Raw genomic sequence first — 23,891 nt, forward strand, 5'->3', positions numbered from 1 at the left:
AAATAACAAACACATCCTTTCATTTATAATTAAGGGTATGATGGTGCTCATATATTTTAAGTAAAATCATACACGTCTATAACAGGGGTGTATACGTTAACCTGTACAACCCATCATGTGTCCATTTTCAGAGTATAAGAAGGGCTGTACTTAATCACAGTTACGAAAAACGAATATCCCAGGCCATGTGAAGATCGAGTTACATATATTTTTTGTAACTACTTATAATTAATATTCGAATAAATCTCGCATTTATGAATAAACTCAGAAACTATTAAACACTGTCTTTTCTTAAAAATTTATTGGAAGAACCCAGAATCAGCTGCTGAATATACCTCAGCAAATGAGAGTGAACAATTTTGTCATTATATTTAGTGCCCAAACAGAGACAAGATTCAACAGAAGACAATAAGGTAATAACCTACCATGTCAATGAAAAATTGGATCTCGATGCTAATAAACTAGAATAATGGAGGTCAACCACTCCAAGTAAATCATGGCTGTATTAATCTTTGTAAGGACGAAATGAGACAGTACCTAATAGAAATGAAAATAGAGACAAATGATTCAGTGGAGTAGTACTTACTCTGCAGACAAGCGAATTACATCAATGAAGAAGATTAGTGAAGATCAATGGCGCGTAGGTCAAAGCTATGGGAATTTGCACGAAGGCATACTAAGACACATGCTACTCTGCAAATGGACCGAGTCTACCGCAAATCCAATACGGATTACCAAATAAGCATGAAACGTCGCGATTTTGAATATTTAGATGAGTTGATCGCCCTGGCCAAACCATTTCGAAATGAGCATGCCAAAGCAACCCAGAATCAATCACTTAAAGAAAGGAACTACACAGTGAAAACTAATGGAACAAAAATTCTAAACTCTAAACAAGCGTGTTGAAAATTCGAAAAGCAGGGACACATAACGCGGTAGTGTCAAAGTCAAAAATCACTATTCTGTGAAATGTGGCAAAAAGAACATCCGGACAAAAAATGCTGTAGACAACATCTACGTAACGACTACAGGGCTCGTTTAGTAGTAGGAAATCCTATCGATTAAAATATGAATCTTGTACAAGAAACTTCGATCTATTACTAATAAATAAAAGTCGATTAAGTATACTAACTTGACGGCCACAAATTCGAAACAACACTTGATACTGAGCGCGGATTTAACATAAATAAAGAAATTATCCATACGTGTCAGAAAGGCAGACAAATATACACGAAATGTCATGTTTTAGTAACAACTAAAGCAATGGAACATACCAAGAGAGTTCTCCCAAATAGCATAGATAAGGTAGTACCAGTATTTGGTTTTCTAAAAACTAATGGACGACAATCAAGATTGAAAAACACAACATTATATTAAACGTCAAGTCAAACATCTTTAATATAACTGTGCTCAACGAAAGAGTAAGAAATTGTCTTAATGAATGAATTTGTGTCTTAAGAAATGAAAATATTGGAAACAAATACTGCACCATCCAACATCACTACCTACAAGATGGTGAAAGTCAAGAGGCCCATAAAGCAACGCTGTATCCAAGTATCCTAGTGTGGTAATTAATGGGCCTTTTTCAATGATGTATACTGCCATTCAGTCTATTATGCCATTCGGCCAGCTTTAGACCAAGTATTTGGCCAAGACAAAATTTAATTATATGCCTCTGCTTACCTAGATGACATAACTGTCACTAACACCTCGTTTTAATATCATATTGAAAAATTCGAAAAAGTCGTTGTTTAAAGAAAGCAAACCTCAGAATCAATATAGAGAAAAATGTGTACTGCAAAATTAAAACGAAAACAAACAGATCTAGACAAAGTGGCCACGATGCGAAATCTTCAAACACCCATGATTATTACACAGCTTTGGGAATTCATTGGGGCATTATCCTGGTGTCGTTGCTTTATACATGATTTTTTGCATATCATGCACCAGTTGAGTAGCATATTAAATAAAGGAAAATACTGGAAGTGGTATACCCCCAACATAAAGCTTTTCAAGAAATAAAAAAGAAACTGAAACTCCCATACTTGCCCAGATTTCAGCAAAAGACGTATACAATCGGATGCCACCAATGTTGGTCTGGGCGTGGTACCCCCGCAGAAATCCGAAGACACTTGACTACCACCAGAATGAATAACTTAACCACAAAAAATAAATGGTTGACAATTATATACATATATATATATATATAGAAGGATACAATTCTAATATTGTTACGGATGACTTGGCACTGAAATGGCTCAATTCTATTGGAAATTCTACAGGTTGCTCGATGGGCATTAGAATTACAACAGTATCAATTCGATATAGAATATCGACGATGAAAACAAAACGTAGTCGCAGATACACTGTCAAGGTAACCAATGGAGAAAATAAACCAAATAGTAATACTTTTATATCTCAAGAGCCAAGAAACATGGTACCAAATGAATTTCAGAAACACCTAAACCAATTAGAAGAAAATCCAGACTACTATTAAAAATCATCAGTTGTGTAACAGTTTAAACTGATCAAAATGAATAAAAATTGTGTGTTTCTGAAGATCACTACCAACGGATGATAACTGAGAATCATAACAATGTAGACATGGCAATTTTAGAACACGAAAAACCATACCAAGAGCTCAAAGGAGTTATAACTGGTATGTCGAGGGATATCGCTAAACATGTTCAAAGATGCAAGGCATGTCTCCGATATAAGCCTACCATCGGCTAACCAGCGAGGATAATGCTTACGTCGTTGCCTGAAGAGCGATTCGCTGCTATCTCCATCAACTTTGTTGGTCCATTAACGCGTTTTAAAAATAATAACAATACTGCTGATAACACTTGATAAGCTTTCGAAATTGGTGAAACTAACACCAGGAGAGAGGAGAGAGGAGAGCCGCTAGTGATAATACTATTAAGGAATTTCGAAAAGGAATGGTCTAACCAAAACGGAGTTGGACAAAATGGCCATTAAACGCCAACTCGCGGAGAGTATGAGGGAAAGAACAAACCGGACCATTAATACCACAATATATTAAATGTCATAATAATATACTAAAATCATAAGTTATATGATTTCTGGAAATGACGTTACCTATTAACACCTTTTCATCAGATTCTACAAAAATCTTACTTAGTACAAGGTCGTGAACCGAGTTTGCATGCATTCCTTTTTGATGAGTGTACACCAGAAACGGAAACTTCAATAATTACTTCGTCAGCTAAGCAGATAAATTGTAACAAGTGTCTCTGAATATTACATGAAATTATACTCAATACAGTAATAATATGCGATATATTACATCATTCAATAAGTCGTGTGACTGACACACAGATAGCGCTGCCATTGTCAAATACATATGATCTTTATGAAGAACTAACTTTCAAAAGACTATGTGTAAAATTCCATGACATTTCGATTAGTCAGAAAAAAAGTGACAGTCATTTAAGTAATGCTACTTTTGTTATTTTCCAAACAATGGATTCAAAACAATTTCGTGTGTTAATTTATTATTGCTTTTTGATGAAAAAAAATACTGTACAAGTAATATCCGGACTCTGTTCCATCGAAAAGAACCATTTGTTATTGGTTTACTAAATTTAAACATGGTCGTATAGACACCGTTTACAGAAATATGGTGAATGTTCTGGACGTCCCATTGAGGTGGTTACTCCAGAAAACATCAAAAAAGTCCAGAAATTGGTTATATCTGATCGTAAATTGAAATTGCATAAGATAGCTGAGATCGTAAAGATATCAGAAGGCAGTGTGTTTACAATTATGCATGAACATTTGACCATGAGAAAGCTCCTTTCAAAGTGGGTGCCGCGTTTACTCACAGTCGATCAAAAACAACAACGTGTTGATAATTCAGAGCAGTGTTTGGTCATGTTTACACGTAATAAATCAGATTTTTGGCGTCGATATGTGATAATGGATAAAACATAAATCCATCACTTCACTCCGGAATCAAAACAATCATCATCTGAGTAGATTGCAGCCGGTGAAGCACGTCCGAACCGGCCAAAGGCCCAACAGTCAACTGGGAAGGGTATGGCTTCAGTATTTTGAGATGCACATGGTATAATCTTCATTGACTATCTCGAAAAGGGAAAAACCATCAATAGTAACTACCACACGGCATTACTGGATCGTTTGAAAGCAGAAATTGTGAAAAACCGACCGCATATGGCGAAGAAAAAAATTTTGTTTCACCAAGACAATGCACCATGTCACCAGTCAATAAAAACGAAAACATGGCAAAATTGCACGAATTACACTTCGAATTGCTTCCTCATCCACTGTATAGTCCAGATCTGACCCCAGCGACTAGTGGCTGTTCGCTGATCTCAAAAAATGCTCACCGGTAAGAAATTCATGTCAAATGAACTGAAACTGAAACGTATTTTGAGATAAAAGACAAATTCTACAAGCACGGCATCGAGAAGTTAGAGAAGCGTTGGAATGATTGTATTGCCCTTGAAAAAGATTATATTTATGAGTAAAATCGATTTTTGGCAGAAAAAATTTGTTTTTCTTAGTCACACGACTTATTGAGTGATGTGTTATTATAACAAAAAGGCAAAGAAACTAGATGTTTCGTATCAGGAATTGGTAAAGACGCATATTATTCCACCCTTCGTTGCTTACGCATTGAAGTTAGTAACAAAGGCCATTGACGCACTTAATAGGATTAGGCGGTAAGTCAAAGAAAACAGGGAGCCATCTGTTAATTATTTGTGTATATAAAGCAAAAAACTTGCCACAGAATCCTAATCCAAGTTCAGTTTTCATAAGATCAAAATGTCCGACTTCCAAAATAAACTTAAACTGTCTGCTTATAAGTGCTGGTAGCAAATCCAAGTATTAAAAGAAGCTCAAACACGATGCCAATTCCGGATCATTCACCAAAAAAATGTAAAAAGCATAACGGCTGAGCAACAAAAACAAAAAATGAATAGCTAATACTAATCGCAGTGATACAAACAAATGCCAGATAAAAAATTCCAATTGCAATAGGCCAATTCCCGTTATAATACCGGCTGATCGTAATGAGCGTGAAGTCACAGCTTATACCTCCAGAAGCAAAGGTACACGAACAACTGTCAGCAGTCAAAGGCGACGGTGTGATGCTTGTAGAAAAGCCGGAGTTAGTTGATTAACTCATTTGTTAGAAAGGATAGAAACTCGCACGACGTCAAAAGCAGATGAGCTACTAGAGTTGGACAGAGTTACAGAACAGGTACCAAATACCAGAGCAGGTACATAACATCAAGAGCATAGCCGACTACTGACACATTGTAATTCCAACGAAAACAATGACAATCCATTCAAACTAGGCGCCAAAATTGGAAACTGCAATAAACGATGCATGTAGTAAATTATTGAGTGGCAAGCAGATAGCGTTTTATACAATAGACGGAACGCTATACGATGTGCGAATGACTCAAGGCAAAATACAGTACGCATCGTGTCGTAATCGAAAAAAGGAGGAAGATGTAAGAACGGAAATTTTTAAGACTTAATTAGAATCATCACACACCATCACACGATCAATATTGTAATTAAATATATTTTATTTAAATGTAAAATATTTAAATAATTTAATTACCTAAAATAATAAAAGGTAAACAACACTCGCGTTTATTGAAATGTCAAAGTAAAAGAAGAGTAGCAAGATCTGAGCAAGATTTATTAAAAAAATGTGAATGAACGGCATCGAAAAAAAGAATCAGCTGTAATAAAATACAATTTGGGCTGATGCATATCAAAGTGTATCACACCATAGACATGCCATTTGAAGACAAACCGCAGAACAAATCACTTATATAGTGGAAGACGGAGTAAGTCAGTCGAGCAAAGAACATATAATGATAAGTATTATTCACAAATATCAAACACATTTCTTTAATTCATACTTAAATAAAGGTAGACACATCCTCATATGTTTTAAGTACAATCGTATATTTACTCCATTCACATCAGACGGGCATATGTCCTCATAATAATTTACATAAAATCATACATTTACAACATCTATACCAGAGGTGTGTACGTTAACCCGTATAACCCGTGTACCCACTTTCAAACCAAATTTCAGAATATAAGGGCTGTACACCGCACGGATGAGAAACGAATATCCAGCTGATGATCGAGTTTCAAATTTTCTTTTTATAATCACTAATAGTAAATGTTAAACGAAAAAAACAAGCATTAATAAATAAACTCAAAAACATTGATAAACACTGTCTTTTCTTAAAAATTTATTGGAACAATGCTTTAGCTGTTTTGGCTCTTTCAGTTTTACGAAGAAAAATGCACCGACACTCGACACAAAAATGATGCAAGTGATTTATAAATCATGCAATTATTCAAAATTTCTACGAATACCAATACTGATCAAATGGAGATCATTCATTTTAGAGAAGTACATTCATTGATTCCCACCACTCGAGTATATGCTTTTATTTAAAAATGTGTACCAACTCTTGTGACCTTGATTCATTAGTACTGGCACTCGTTAACGAAAATACTAATAAATCATATCTGTGGCAAATATGGATGCGTATAAGTAGTATATGAGAAAAACATTTATACGCATTTATACTTGGTTATTATGCGTGTGGTCTGAGTGTTAAAATTATAACTCGCTGCAGTTCTCTGATGTAGAAGGAATGCGGTTTCAATAAAATTATACCACAAGCCACATACCACGTTGCATCACATACCACGTCGAAAATTCGGTTTGAGAATGGAGAACTACTATTAGAATAGTTCTAAAGAATTGACAATTTAAACCGATTTTTACGAATGTTCTAAGCATAATATGAGTGGCAGTAAAAATTATTCTGAAATCTTTTTGCTTATTTAGCAGTTCATGAAGGATAAAAACATTGTGGTGTTCATGCTGACACTTTTATTTCGTTCGAATATACTTAACGATACAAACTTATTTGGCTTTGCAATTCCAACTGTTGTTGGAATTAAAGCTGTTACTTTATCAGACGAGTAAAAATACATGTATGCATTTAAAATATCAAGTGCATAATATTAAAGGGAACAACTTAAAAAAGGTGGAATAAAGGTGAGAACATTGTAGTTAAATAAGTCCATCTTTCAATTGATATCATCTGTTCTCGGTTGTATATAGCCTTTGTAAGACACGAAAAAGCTAAAAAATTTTAACATTATAGGTATTCACTCTCTTATAAACTCATTGCACCGTGCGCGAAATACACAGATTGAACCAGCTTGCAATTACCAACATCAAAATACACGCACAGTTTCTTGCAATTGTTTGTATTCTTTCTTTACCTAAACCCACGTATATATGTATGCTACAACAAAACAAAAATGAAAAACATCAGGTGTTTTGGCACCTGTTGCTTCTCATTTTTGAATTCGAATTTGGTGGCGAAGTTTGTTGAAATATTTGTTTGTTAAAATTTTGATTGTTTAAAATTTTCTAATAATCGTCAGATAAAATTTAATTATACGAGGGCGGTTTGCGAAGTCAGTGACTTTTTGAATAAAACAAATTTTTTTCGGCAAATAAACATTTTATTTTTCTACATAATCACCTTTTAGCTCGATACATTTAGTCCAGCGTTTTTCTAATTTTCTTATTCCCTCCAAATAATAGGTTTTCTCAAAGCTCTCAAAATCCTCGTTTGTTTCGGTAATGACTTCTTCATTCGACTCAAATCTCTTACTGTCCAGCCGTTTCTTTAGGTTTGGAAACAGAAAATAGTCACAGGGGGCTAAATCTAGAGAATATGTTGGATGGGGTAGCAGTTCGTTATCCAATTCGTGGATTTTGGCCATCGTGACTAGACAAGTGTGCACATGTGAATTGTCTTGATGGAACATCACTGTTATGATCTATATCTAGTCTGATACAGATTTTAGCTAATCCGGCACTTGAACCAGCTTAGCTTTACTCTTTATGTTATCCTCCGTACCTAGTCTGATACGGATTCACTAATCCGGCACTTTAACCAGCTTAGTAATTCATTTACGCAATCCGGCACATGAACCAGTTACGTAATTTATAAATAGCTATATATATATGTGAATATATATATAGGTATTTTTTTATTTATTTTATTATTTATTGATTTTCAAATTCGGCACATAAACCGACTTTGCTCAAGGTTCTTTTAGGCACTTAAACCAAAAGAAAACACTTGGTTGAATTCAGGTTTTGAAATTGAATTAGATGTTTATTAAAAATGTTGTGCTTTTATACAAAATTCGTAACACTAAGCTTATGGTAAAGGAGGAAATGCACCTAGTTCCCTCGATTTGTTATCCGATGGACTTTGAACATTCAAGGCCAAGGGCATTCGTGGGAAATATGTGCATTACCTATGCTTATACTATTTAATGCAACCAGCAAGCTGATATATGTATTTTGCCATATATCAACCTGCTTCACAAATTTGGTGACTTAAATGTGTTATCACTGAAGCCATGCGCCAACTCATATTGCACCTGTGGGAACAACAGAACTGTCGCAGCGGCTTGCCTATTGCTGCAACTCACAACGAACACACGATAAAAGAAAATGAACATAATGCTTATCAACCTTGCACAGTGGCGTGTGAAGATGATCATGTTACGTCTGGCACGCTGCTAGCGTGCGAATATTTAGTTGTGAGAGCCAGCAACATTGCTAAAAATATTTGATAACACAAATAAAACCAACAACAAAAACAACATAAGAAGCTAATTTAAAGTACTTATGTATACATATAATTAATATAATAATAATAATGCAATTACAATAATTGATACAATTGATTTTTATAATAAAGTTAATATAAAACTTAACAATCACTTTCTTCTTCGCCAAATGGGGCCGTTTTTGCTTTAAATTAACGTCGAATCTGTTAACTGTGGCCATGACCTTGTTGGCTGACAGACTCTGTTTGGCCTTCTTTGGTCCACGTTCACCCCTAGCAATCCTGTTTCGATTGTTTCGTCCACAGTAATAAAACGGCGCAAAAATTCGTTCGGATTACGGCTGAACATCACTAAACACTCTTTTGTAGTGGTCACACGATTGCGCTTATGGTCGAGTGTGAACAATCGCGGTACCCATTTCGCGGAGAGTTTTTTCATGTATAAATATTTGTGTAAAATATGATATACCCGTTCAGTTGAGATACCTACAGCATGAGCCAACTCACACACTTTCATTCTTCGATCATCCTGATATTGGATCATATTGATATTCATGGATTTTATTGACGATTTCCGACGTGATCACTTCTTTTGGGCGACCTGAACGTTTGGCGTCACTACTGCTGGTACGACCACAACGGAACTCTGTAAACCACTTCTTAACCATTGAAATTGATGATGTCCAGTCCCCGTAGTATTTATTAAGTCTTTCCTAGCTTTCAGTGATGGTATTTTTACGTAAAAAGTAATGCTTAATCAGCACGAAGTTCACTATTTTCCATTTTCGTAAAAATTCACGAGGTTGTCTGCTCTGAACGGCTATCAAACACCAACTGAACGACGTAGCTTGCTCTAAATTAAAAACTTGTCCACTGGTAGATTTCAATTGACGGCAGCATTGTTACATTTGGAGTAACTGCGCGGGAAATTCAAAAAGTCACTGACTTATCAAACCGCCCTCGTATATTAAATATAAATATACGTATGTGTTTATTGTATATTTATATTCGTATATTATTGATTGGCGAACATTAAAATATATACTAAAATTTGCAATTCGACTCTCCTTCATTAATTATCTAACTAGTTTCATTCTGCATAAGCTCATTTGATGCTCCCTCGTTGTCATGTACGTAATCCACATGTTCCGTATCATCCCATGAGGTTCGTAAAATGTTGTGCAATATGTAACAAACAAGGAACCAATTTGAACAAAGATTATGACCCGTATCAGTCCGATATTCTTAACTCCTTAAGATTACCAAAGCGTTCTTTCAGAAATCTTACACGAAACCTGCTGCGACGTAAGTTAAGAGTTTTACGTTTGGAGTAGTCAAGCTGTTAGGAATTTGATTGAAAAGGAGTTATAAGAGTTTTATGTAATAAATAAGCAACATCGGCTGCTAATCATTGTTCTGAAGAAAATAAAGTTTTTTTTTTGGATACAGACAGTGCTTGTATGAAACATGCGACCATCATGTGGACTTCCAAAGTGGCCGACTGCAACTTGTCGAATCTTTAGCTGATAGTTACGACTTGTACTTTTATTGAATATACTTTTTCAGTTAATCACTGGTGCTTCGGCAAATTTTAATTCAGTGTCGTTAATATATCCAATGCAATGTGAAAGCTCATGATAAGTTTTCTCTACTATATCTTATCTTTCAGCTGCATGGCCACGTTATCAATTTGGTTTATAGTTCCAATATGGAGTGAAAGACCGGGTAATCTTATAAATTGTTCCCTATCTCCAACACAAAATAATGTAGCCATTTTGCGAAAAGTCACATTTTTGCCTGATGAACCCAAACGATATGAAACAATAGTTAGTTGAATATCGAGCGGGTATTGTTAAATTGAATTTAAATTATTAAACTTCGCGCTAATGCTTATTAGTGATAGTATGGCGGACACCTTACAAATAGAAAGTATACATTATTGAAAACAAACTACATTAACAATTTGTTAAAACCTTTAGTCAGAATATTAAAAGCTCATTTTTCAATTTAAACATCTATAAATTTTCGTATTTCCCTTGTTCGCGGTATTCTTATACTTTTATTTTTCTTTGTTCAATGTGATGCGGCTGCTGTTTCATTTTGATGATGCAATTCTGCAAAAGATGTGTTGTCGCACTCTTACAGTTTTTGTATAGCATTCTTGCATTTCGTGCACCTTGCAATGAGTGAGTTAACAAGAGGAATTGAATACCCCTATTATGTTATATAAAACTCTGTTATTACCATTTATTTCATTAAATATATATTCATAAATTTATTATAAAGATTAAAAAATTCCTGTTTAGCTTGTATGTTATTAATTAACCATGAACTATTTTATTTATTTTTTAAGATATTCGTAAACAGTTCTTGACTTCACCAACTTCTTTAAAAGTGGAAATTGGCTCTCGAGTTGAATTTTACTGCGAACCTCCACCTGGTTTGCCGACACCAAAGATTACGTGGTATAAAAATAATGTACCTATTAGCAATGCAAGTGACAAAGGATTTTTAATTTCGCTGTCGGGTACACTAGCAATTCAACAAGGTTCCTTACAGGTATTTTGATTCATGAATCTTAATTTTGCTATATAAAAATTAATTATATGTTATATACAAGAGGTACAATTACATTGTTGAGTTGTAGTCGTATAATATTGGATGCTATGTTTATACTATGTGATCAACAATAGATTAATAATTGTGATTATAGTGGTTAAATTGTAAACTGATTTAAAAAAATCCCCACTTTTTCAAGATTTATAAGATATCTTGCTTACTGTAATGATTATATTTCCGTGTAATTTTAGAAGCGAGAAATGTTAGAGTAGGTAAAATATTTATCATTTGTGTTTCAATGCTTTTGTATGAAATGTTCGTAAATGCGAATTATTTATTATTTAGGGGTGCTTTCTCAAGTCGTAAAAGCCTTATAAAGGTTTTTCTGTTAGTTGTTTTAATTTGATCCTTAATATATGTATCTTTGGCTAGTATAAATAGTATATATATTGTTATTAGGTCTAGTAAAAAGAAATCCATTATTTCCCCAATAGATTGACTTAGTTATCTGTATCCCACGTTGTATAAGTTCAAATGACGTTAGAAAGATAAGATTTCGTATTAAAAAAACTTTTGACCCAAAAATAATAACTGAGACAAAATTTGACACATTATTTTGAGCGTACAGTTACCTTCACGATCATACACAAAAATATACCAAAGTTTTGAAAAAATCCTATTCATCTTCATGAATAGATAAAGATTGCATATGTTCATATTTGTTGTTATATTCAGATCCACTTTTACATATAGAAATACTGTGTTTCAAAAAATTACAGTTTGTAAGGACGGATATTTTTACATATTTCTAATCTACATAAATTCAATATAAACATAAACAATAACAACTCGACACTAATAACTACAAAAGACGTTTTTGTTACATATCACAGTACATTGTATTTAACGCTCAACACTCAATTTAATTTTACTCAGTTTGTGAAATTTCAATATAATCTAAAATAAAATAGATTAGTTTTTTAATATATATAATATATATTTTATATTAAAAAAAAAACTCACAAGAACTCACAAAAAACTCAATACATCTTTGTAAAACAAGACAGTAAAGATTATAGTCATCAAGGCAGAGTTGTCATCATACATCTGGATCACTACATCTTGTATGTAAATCGTGTCAAGGTAGTCATCATATATCTTGACCAGTAGATATTGTATGTAAATCGTGTCAAGGTAGTCATCACACATCTTGACCAGTCGATTGTGAATTTAGGATTGAATAACTCCGCATAAGATTCTAAACCCCAGCTAATGATATTTTCTCCTAACACCAAGACTAGTGTCGTCTGATCAAGAGTAGTGTCGTCTGATCGAGAACATACATACAACGTCCAGACCAGTTACCAAAACACGATTAACATCCAAGAAATAATCAGAAAAAACGAATTATTAAACTAACAGTATATTTTAATTATATTAGATTTTTAAATTTTGTTTTTAATAAATAATAAATTAAATCCATCAAGTTGTCTTTGACTTCAAAAAGTAAAAAAAAAATAAATTGCAACAACCCTCGGACTACGCATACATCAGAACTTATCAGCGAACAAAACGCATCGTTACAAGTTTAATTGGACCACAATTGGAAGGTGTTTCTATTTTCAAGAATAATTAATGATTAATTAACATGAAAAAATTTTAAGTCAAATAACTTATAGGCTTTACGCTACTTAATTTAATTGTTTGTTTGGTTACATAAACAAGAAATAATAATTCGTGTGAATGAATTATACGTGTTCGTTTTTGATTCTTAGTTTCCGAAACCCAAATAGAATCAATCATTTTTTACTAAATAAAATTATCCTTACCTTTTTACAAATTTTCTTGTATGGGCAACTCATCTTCTTTTCAATATTTTACTTGTTCATGTTTGCATGGCCAATTCATATCATTTTCAATATTAGGTGATGAATATGCAACCGCCACACCACTCCACTGGCAGTGACTGAGTCAGGCGCGATGTCATGTTAAGTCAAATTTAACGTATCTTCTTGGAACCTGCATTAATCGTCCCCTTCCTGTTACGTTACTGGGTTTGGTATCCTTTCGAATATCTGCCATAGTTTCTGTACGTACGTGATGGGCTTACGTCTTCGTAGTCGCTTGATAAAAATGCTGTCTTTGCCCGATTCACGCTCACCCGCACCGGTTGTCCTTCGATTAGAAGGTCATTCGTCTTGTCTGAACGCCTCACAACCCTAAATGGCCCGTCATACGGTGTTTTTAATGGTGAGCGGACACTATCATCCCTCAAAAATACGTAAATAGCATGTTACAGTTCCTTCTATAAGATTACCTTATCTTTTGAGTGGTTTGATGTGGGAACTGATCGTATTTGGGACATCATGTTTTCCACGAATTCATGTTCTGGAACTTGTCATTATTACCTTGCTACAGGAAATCGCTCGGCAACCGCAAAGATGTCCAATATACCATTTCTGCTGGAGCTGCTTTGAGGTCTTGTTTAAAAATATTTCATTGATGCCTATGCCTACATTTCATTGCGATTTTCAGAGTCCGGTAAAATTGTTCAATCAACCCATTGGTTTGAGGATGACGTGGACTAGTTCGGATATGTTTGGCATCAATGAGTTTTGCCAGTTCATTGAACGGTTCTGATTCGAACTGTCTTCCTTGATCTGTTATGATCTGCTTCGGGACGTCAAAGTGCATGATCCATTGATGAGTGCTGTGGCCACGGTGCTGGCATGTACATCCTCGATAGGGACTACTGCTGGCCATTTGGTAAACCGATCGATACATGTATGGCAATATCGGTAACCGTTTGACGATGGTAGAGCCTCAATGAGGTCAATGTGGATTACAGCGAACCGCTCACTTGGAATGTCCAAATTGAAAATCGCTGATCTGTTATGTGAGTTTTGCTTGTTGGCACGGAAGACATAATTTAACTCGCATCGCAATGTCTTTAGCCATGTCTGGCCATACGAAACGCTCTGCTATTTGTTTAATAGTGGCTCGCCTACCAGAATGTGCCAAATTATATATTGAATTGAAGACGCGTTATCTAAACTGTTCAGTTACAAAAGGACGAACACGATTTGATAATACATCGCATGCAACTTCCTTAGATCAATTTGGATTGACTATCCATTGCAATTGAAGTGCAGATTTATTCGTATTAGATAGAAAACCATTTGTTTCAATGTCGGTTTTCTGGCTTGCTGGTAATTGATCAAGGTCAACTAGGTGTTCGTTGCTGACAGCTTCGATGCGTGACAGAAAATCGGCTACCGGATTATTCTTGTCAACTATATGCATAATGTCAGTTGTGAATTGACTGATGTAATCTAAATGTCTCAGCTGGCGTGGCGATGCCTTTTCCGGTTTCTGTCGAAATGCATACGTTATCGGCTTATGATCGGTGAAAATAGTGAAACGTCTACTTTCAATTGCATGTTTGAAATATTTGACCGATTGGTAAATCGCGAGCAACTCACGGTCATACGTACTTGACTTGGGTGTTCGTCAATCGCTTTGAGTAAAACCCCAAAGGCTCGAGTTGTCCATTGTTGATTTGATTTAATGCAGCGCCAACAGCTACGTTACTGGCATCCACGTGGAGTACGAGGTTTTGCGTCTGGGATTGGGTGAACCATTGTTGTTGCATTAATTAAGGCTTCTTTGTATCCCGCAAATGCGTTATCTGCATCCGCGGTCCATTCAATAACAGTTTTGTCCTGTTTTTTGTTACCCATAAATAAGTTTTGAAGCCGTCCCTGGATCTCTGCCGCTTTTGGAATAAACCGTCGAAAAAAATTGATAATTGTAATGAATTTCCTTTTAGTTCATGCATTACCCTTGATTTTGGAAAATGTGCAATCGTCTCAATTTTTTTCCTGGTGGACGGATTCCTTTATGATTAATGAGATGACCAAGGAATGTTACTTCTTCCTGTGCGAACATACATTTCGCAATGTTTATTTTAAGGCCATGTTCCTGTAGTCGTTGTAGCACACTGCGCACATGTTGTATGTGCTCGTCTATGTTATCGGATGCGATACAAATATCATCAATATAACATATGGCAAAATTAAACCCAAAGAGAACTTGGTTCATGAACCTTTGATATGATTGTGGTGCATTACAAAGTCCAAATGTCATGACAATAAATTCATACAGGCCGAAAGATGTAATTATTGCTATATTTTCTCTATTCTCTTTCGCAACAGGTATATTAAAGTACGCCTTCTCCAAATCCAACGTTGTAAAAATGCGTTTTCCATTTAGCGAATGCGTAAAATATTGCATGTGTAGAAAGGGATAGCGGTCAGGAACTATTAAGGCATTAAGGCGGCGGTAATTGCCACAAGGTCGCCATAAGCCATTTTCTTTTTGCACCATATTTAGTGGGCTCGCCCATTCACTCTTGGATGGTATACAAATCCCTTGCTTCATAATATACTCGAACTTCTGCTTGGCTGCTTGCAGTTTTTGCGGATTTAGCCGCAATACACGTGAAAAAACAGACTGAACAGTGGTGATAATCTGGTGGCGACCCGTAGTCTTAGGTTCGTTATTGTAATTGTTTGAAACAGGCATTGTCACCTCCGGCGATGTATCGGCCACCATCGATCAAGTCTCTACTGGTTTCCCTGCGGATTGAAACTACACGGCAAGTAACACATAGGATAACGTCTTACTTGCGAATCAGTACAAAGCGGACGATCTGGAGTTTAAGATCTTGTTCTACATCACCTTTGTGCAGTTTTTATATCCGTAACCTGCTTACTCAAGGCGTCTATGGCTTTCATGACATGATAGCTACAGAGTTGTAGTTTCCCATTTCCAACATCAGGTTAGCCTGTTGCACACATTTGTCCAAGTCAGCTTCCGAAATTGAAACGACTGCTCGGACTTGCTCTGGCAAACAATCCAGCCACAATTGTTTTATTGCTCCATCATTCATGGCACCACTGACTAAATCTCGCATGGTGCGCAACAAATGTGTTGGCTTGCTGCCACCTAACTGGCACTCCTGTACTAGTCGTCGCATTTTTCGATTTTCGGAGTCTGCAAATTCTTGAATTAATCGCTTCTTACGATGTCTGCGATATTTCTTAAAGTAGCGCTGTCGAGATTGCCGACTACATGATCATACTTGGTTTGGTCTGTTTTGATTCCTGCATTTCGGAATTGGGATTCCATCAGGATAAAATACAGATCTGGATCCCTCTTGCAGAATGCTGGTGCCTTGATACCGATACGGCAAATGTCACCTCGAGGTTGTTCGTTTCTGTAAACAATTGGTATGTTACTATCTGCAGGTGTGTTGTTTCTATATGGTACGTTATTGTTGCTTGTTTCGACTTGCGACATTTTTGATTACGTCGGGGTCACCAATTCTAGGCTTCACCCTACTTAATTTAATTGTTTCTTTGTTTACTTAAACAAAAAATAATAATTCGTGTGATAAAATTATACGTGTTCGTTTTTGATTCTTAGTTTCCAAATCCCAAATAGAATGACAATCATTTTTTACTAAATAAAAATGTCCTTAGCTTTTTACAAATTTTCTTGTATGGCCAACTAATCTTATTTTCAATTTCAAGTGGTGAATATGCAACCGCCACAAGCTAAGCAATTTTAGTCCATTAAACTATTTAATTATCTATCATTAAATTATTTGCATAAATCATTTTTGAGACATCAAACTTGATCGAACATTGTCTAAGACTTTTCTTTGACACCTTGCTAATATTGCAAATTAAGATATTGCGCAAAAACGTACAACACATTAATATATAAATATATGTTTATTATCTATAATGTGCAAGAGCTTGACTGAAATATGTTTACTTAAACAGGATAACGCCAATTATAGCTGTGGTGCTGAAAATATCGCTGGGAAAAGGATATCAGATGCTGCAACTTTAATTGTATATGGTAAGTTATTGACAAGAAAGTATTATTTTATATGAATATATATTTATATGAATACCAATCTGATATTATATTGTATATAAAGATTATATTAATTCAAAGGTTAAAAAAAATTGTAGTTTGTTGAACTGTTGTGCGATTTAGGTTAACATTACAGTTCAGTTTGCTGATTGGAATTATTTAGATATTTAGCTTCATTGCAGAAATAATTCATTTTATGTTACCGTAGATCATGTTTAAGATGGTATTTCTTTTTCTTAATAAAGAGAGCAATGATAGTTTTATTGACATTCTCTGTCTTTTGCATTAGTTTTGCACCATTGTTAATGCTGTTCGTATAAAATTAGTTGAAATTGGGCCATCTTTTCTTTGAATTTTAAATCTCCCATCTTTTTTGAGTTCTTCATAACCCAAATTTTTGAGCAGTTGCATTATACCATCTGGGAATATATGTGTAGTAATGTAAAGAGATTGCCACTCTGACAGTTTGTTAGATTACCAAATGTCAGATATTTTGATTACCCGCTTTCGGAATATATACTACATAGACTGTTCTTCATCCTTTTAGAATGCTTCCTGGAGTAAAAGTTCAATAATCAATCTTCATTTTAAAGGGTATGAGTTGAATAGCTTTTTTTATAGAAGGACAGAAGATATTCCGTTAAACTTTGCCACTGGCATCCGCTAGTACCAATTGTGACCGATTTTTCTTTAGAAACGAATTTTTATAATCTAATGTTTAAGGTGTCGTTGAGATTTCTTACAGAATTTTTTAAATGATACCCTCTTTGCTTTTTTAATATTTGTTATTGTTTCTTAGTACTCGAGTGTAGTCCAGTTTCTACACTCAAGCCAAATATTTCTTTTGGCTTAAATGAATAGGTTATGTACTTCTCCGCTTTCCAGGGCTATTAATTAAAGAAACCTAAGCATTAAATAGAGTTCAAGGTCAAAAAGAATCGTATACAAACTAGCCATTTTAAACCACCAGAGGAATAAAAGAATGAGAATATTGATAAAAATAATAGTAATAATGAATTATTTCATGGTTTTTCTTTATCTGCTGCAACGAGTACCTCTTCGAATAGAGAACTCGCGCTTTCACTCCGAAGAAAATCCAATACTATTTATAACCTCTTCCTTTCATGGAATATCTTTCACTGTGCCACGCAATTCTTTTTTTTTTTTTTTTTTTTTTTTTTTTTTTTGTTATAGATGCACTAACATTATACACATTATATCATTAGTCAAGAACAAAATATTAAATATAGTCACAGTTACAAACCGTGAAGGTAATTTCATTATGCCTCTCTCATAGAAGTCTTCGTCACTATTGGCTTAAAATTAAGAAAGTCGATTTTCACAAACTTCTCTTGAAGCGAATTTTTCACCAAAAAAATCAGGAGGGAAGTGGACAGAAATAGATGGTAATCACTTGGTGACAGGTCTGGACTATAAGGTGAATACATATGAACTTCCAAATCAAACTCCTTTTGGTGAGTCATCGATGTCGATATCCATGTGTTTGACCTGACGTTGTCCTGATGGAACACAATTCTTTTCCTAATGCCCAAAGCTAACCGTTTCTGGACGATTGCTTCCATCAAACGGTCCAATTGTTGACCGTCCGGGTACAGTGCCAAGTTAAGTGTTTGACCGTAGTGAAGCGGCTCATAGTAGATAATTCCCTGCCAATCCCACTAAACATATTGTAAAACTTTCCTTGATCATCGTTTCCATCAGCTCACCCTGATTCGACCTCAACCGTTTTCGGTTGACGTTCTACTTTCGTAAGTGATCAACTTTTAATCACCAGTCACCAAATAATTAAAAAATGGGTTGATTTTGTTCCGATTTAGTAACGATTCTCAGATGGAAATTTGGTCCATAAGGTCTTTTTGTGTTAGCTTGTGTGCGACTTATACATCGATTTTCTTTTCGTATCCAGCCTTATTCAAATGGTTTCAAAAATGCCACGCGTAGACTATTAGTGTCCATTATGATACCAGATCAGTGTCTTATACCTAGCCATAATTATCACTCAGGATGCATGTGTTACTACCGAATAGAATTACAACATCAACCTCAAGCATGTGCTCCAGTCCTGTAAAATTGACAGCCCTCAAATATTTTTGTAGAGTTCTCAAGAGAGCCGGGCAGTTACACAGCAGGCGCTTTACTTAATTTGTCCCAGATTGATTGAGCTAGGAACATTTTTTAATTATGACCAGTATGATTTCATTGCTTTAATAGTTGCTTGGCTAACCACGAAGAAATTTTTACAGCAGCTTGTCATTTCGTGCACACACACACACAAGCTCTGCTGATTTGTTAGCTTCATCTCTGCTTATTTTTAGATCGCATCATATTTCTCAGTTGTTACACCCGAGAATCTCATGACTAGGCCGGTCAAAGAACAGATGGTGTCCATTATCCGATCGGTGCCCACGAGGAAGATTTATAATGAGAATTTTGCCAACTATACGGTTTTTGGTTTTTGTGGAATGTTTAGCTCTTGGGCAAATGAAATAGTGCTTATATGACGATCGGGCTCGACAATTTCCATGATTTGATCAATATTTTCGATAATAGATTTTCTAGTGCTTGATAGAAATACATGATCACAGCAAAATAAAAACAGACATGCGCAGAAACAAAAAATGCATGCGTTGCCACATTCATCGAATATAAAAAGAATCTTTTTTTATTGGCAACGCATATATTTTTTGTTTGCAAATTCGTTTCCTAGGTGGCGCAACTAAGTTGGACGATATTCATAGAAAATAGCCATTTTCTATGAATATGTGTCTGCCGATACGAGGCGCTTAAGTGCAACTAACTGGGATGCAGCAAATGTAATTATTTTCATATAAATGAAACCATAAGTGCAGAAAAAATATAATTTAATGCAACTATCTTATCGATGCAGCTAAGCGAATTATACTGTATTAAACATAGTTGAGTTTTTGTAGTTTTGCATATAGTTTTAATATTATTGTAGTTTACTATATTAATTATATTAAAATGTTTCGTTCCAAATAATAAACCGTGTAACTAATATCGTTCTTATAGTAAATGGTGGATGGAGTGCTTGGAGTCATTGGCGTGATTGTAAATGTGGTGCGAATATAGGTAAAGGAAAGAAAAGATCTCGTTCGTGTAACAATCCAAAACCAATAAATGGTGGGGAACAATGTACTGGTCGTCAAGTTGAAAAATCTGTAGATTGTATTACGTGTTCTGGTATGTATGATTCGCAAAAAAAAAAACAATAATAAAAAATTCATTACAATACTTTTTTTTTAAAGATGATTTCAAGTTTATGGAAAATGAGAACCCTGATTTGTATTTCAACAAACGTGGTAAGTGTTATAAGATATCTAGAATGACTGTTCTAGAAGCGCTTGAACGTATTCGGTTTAAGTACTTTAAAGCATTTGTTATTATTGATTAGAAAATATTTTATGTTCTAAGCGTAGTAAATCAATTCATTAAAAAGAATTAACACGTATCTAGCAAATTGGTAAAACGATATTTGTCAGTAAGGCATTAACTGGATTCATCAAGCAACGATTGTGCGATCTCAATATGTTGTGCCGAGAACAATCGTTCCAAATCTTTAGAGTAAGCATAACTTTCATAACGGATTTGCTTTGCAATAACTTAAAACACTCTAAAACGGTGTACTGTTTGTAACTGTGGTCTGTAGTCTATTGTTGACATTGAGGATATTTGCTTATTTTAACTGTACTAATATTTCATTGTTGGATAAAATGTATACGACTTCTAAATCAACGTCTAAATGCTTACTTCTTAGGATCGGTTTAGTGCGAAGTTGGCCACACTGTAGTTTTTAAAAGCTACATATCTTATGTCTGTGGTACATTATCCAATGAAACTGATAGCTTTCTGATTAGCTAGGAATGTGTAGCCCTTCTTCTCTACTATGTGTTTAAAATTTGTGGTTATGATAAATAGCGACCAGATTCCTATCATATATGTTGTAACTCTGTTGAGTTTTTATGAGTTGCATTGAGTAGCCACCAAATGTTTTCAACCACTATGCAGAAATGCAGTGCTTTTTGCTGAATCGCTTGCATCTACGTGGAGTTACGTTGTATTTTATCTTCTTGTTATTAATCAATTCCTGCAACTTACCTTGAGTTATATCTATACCCGTAATAAAATACGTATAGAAGTTACCTATAACCAAGAATCGCTGATCGCTGTTTCTAGGCTATGATCGGTAAGAAGTACAGCGTATTAACTTGGTGAGTAATTGAAAATGAAATTTGTCGATTAAATGCCCTTAAAAATAAACTTGAAGATTTCGTATTTCTCCCAAGATTAAATGTATATCTCGTTTATTGAGCAAATAACAAAATCGCACTACTATGCACCTCATCAAAATATCGCTGAAATATTTACGCTGTATTACATTGTCAATACTTGAGTATGGTGAAAACATATTTATCATATTATGTACCCGTAGCGTACAATATAAACATTAAGTTAATGTTAGCCACCGGATGGTCGTTAAGCTTTGCGATTCGGCGGAACATATTCTGCAGAGTCACCTGATCGGTCTTTGTGATTTAAAACTTCTGGTGATTTAGACAACTCGAGCATAAAAATTAAATTGTTCGGTAGTTACAAAGTTATGGTAGATTACTTTTTGTTCCGGATTGTTTACAATATTTTTTTAGGCGGCTATAATCTTTACTTTTAATAAAGAAACTCAAATAACTTGTCAGTTTTTTTCAGTACATTTCAGACAGATATCGAAAGGAAGTAGATTAACATAAAAAATATATAATAAAAAAATATTGTTTTATATAGAAGTATTAAATATTTTACGATATAATTTTGCAAACTTTTTTTTTTAGGAAAATGGTCTTCATGGACGGAATGGAGCTTGTGTTCGGCTGAGTGCTTACAATATAGAACAAGAAAATGTATTATAAGTAATGGTGATAGAGCAACATCCGAAGAATTTTACTTGGGATTAAACAATAACGAACTGAGTGCTGTTAAAGCTAATAAACTGTATTGTCTGGGAAAGGATATTCAAACAGCAGAATGCCGAGGAAATCAATGCAAAACTTACGACTTGGGTAAATATTAAATTTATGTACGGATTATTTTATTCATATATTATTACTACTAGATTATGTGTACATCGTTTTAGCAAAACATTTTATTGATAATTTTCTAAATAAGAAAAACACTTGGGTTCAACCGGGTATTGTAGATTATGCAATTTTCATAATATTTTATGAGAAAAGCGACTTTTATTAATTTAACAGAAACTGTGGTGAATATTATTCTTTCTTTTGTTAGGTTGTGTGTGATATTTTTATTATGACGCACGAATTCATAAATATATGTGCGCAAGTATATATATATTTGTTTCTGTTATTAAATTGCTTGTTTATATTCTTTTTATTTTGAATTGCTCATTTTTTTTAGGAGCTTTTGAAAATTATTGAACTACAACAACAAAATTTTTTTTTATATAATATTAATTAATTAAATTTTTGGCTGACAATACAGCTTTTTGGAGTGTTGCTAAATACCCATCATCAGTGGTCTTGGAACTATTAGTATTTAATTATTAGTAAATAATTTTTTGAGACTGCAGGTACTACAGATTGCAAACGTACACTGTATGCACTATATATCAACGAAATATTCAAATTTATTTAATTATTGTTTTATTTCATAAACTTTAGGTTCATGCATTTTTAAATGAATTTTTAGAAAAATTAATTTATGAATATGTTTAATTTTGTAGATCGAACGCTGATATTCATATTTATGAATACATACATATATGAGAGAACAAACTTATGAATGCGACTTACAACCAAATATATGAAATCCAACAAATTTGTAATTGCTCAGATGTTCCGATGCTCTTTCTTCCATCAATTATTTTTGAAAATTACTTGTAATTAGTAATGGGGTTATTCAATTATAATTGTAATCTAGTAACTTGATTACCAATTACTTTACCCTGTAATTAGTAATTAAGGGTAATCTAATTACAAAAGTATTCATTACTTCACAGCTTTGATTGTACAATTCTTTTCTTTCAGAATCTCCCCGTAAGATTTTTCATTTAGTTAAGCAGATGCATTTGTGCATTAATTGTAGTTCGAATGATTGTAAATAATTTAATAAAAAACACAATTCACTTTTTTATTTAAAAGATACAAACAGTGAAATAACCAAACAAGAAGTAGTTATACAGGGGGTTATGTTATGTTGGGAACAGCCACATATAATTATACGAAGTAATAAGGAACAAAGTACGAATAAATAATTAAGCCGATGTACAAATAAATTGACTAAGCAAATGTATTATTAAGTACAGAATTATCTAATCAACTGTTATCTAATCAATAAGAATTGGTAACAATCTTCTGCCTTTACAAAATACTCTACTAGTTTAGATGATAATAGAAAAAATAAGTGACAATGTATTAACTTAGCAAACATAGACTTGCGGTGTATATTCAGATATCGATAAAAACTTACAAAAAGTAATAATGAAATTTGCTTTGTTGCTTGAAAATATAGCAAAACAAGATTAAGAGGATTTAGATTTCAACAGTGAATAACAAACGTCCATCTAAATATTGTGGTTAGTGTGCAATCGACAATTAATAAGTTCATTATAAAATAGATCTACGTCTAACGAAACGTAACTAACCA

At 34.1% G+C, this 23,891-nt stretch overlaps 1 protein-coding gene across 2 annotated transcripts in view; it reads left to right on the forward strand.

Annotated features, from left to right (window-relative positions):
- LOC119686216 (netrin receptor unc-5) overlaps window positions 1-23,891 on the forward strand; it is a 41,511-nt gene that overhangs the window by 14,244 nt on the left and 3,376 nt on the right. For both annotated transcript variants that reach the window (XM_038100729.1, XM_038100730.1), the window contains exons 4-8: window positions 11,044-11,249; window positions 17,099-17,177; window positions 20,247-20,417; window positions 20,483-20,536; window positions 22,061-22,288. In XM_038100729.1, coding sequence (XP_037956657.1) covers window positions 11,044-11,249; window positions 17,099-17,177; window positions 20,247-20,417; window positions 20,483-20,536; window positions 22,061-22,288 — 738 coding nt within the window. The remainder of the gene's footprint in view (window positions 1-11,043; window positions 11,250-17,098; window positions 17,178-20,246; window positions 20,418-20,482; window positions 20,537-22,060; window positions 22,289-23,891) is intronic.

Source organism: Teleopsis dalmanni, chromosome 2 (assembly GCF_002237135.1).
Source record: "Teleopsis dalmanni isolate 2A chromosome 2, ASM223713v2, whole genome shotgun sequence".
Lineage (NCBI taxonomy): Eukaryota > Metazoa > Arthropoda > Insecta > Diptera > Diopsidae > Teleopsis > Teleopsis dalmanni.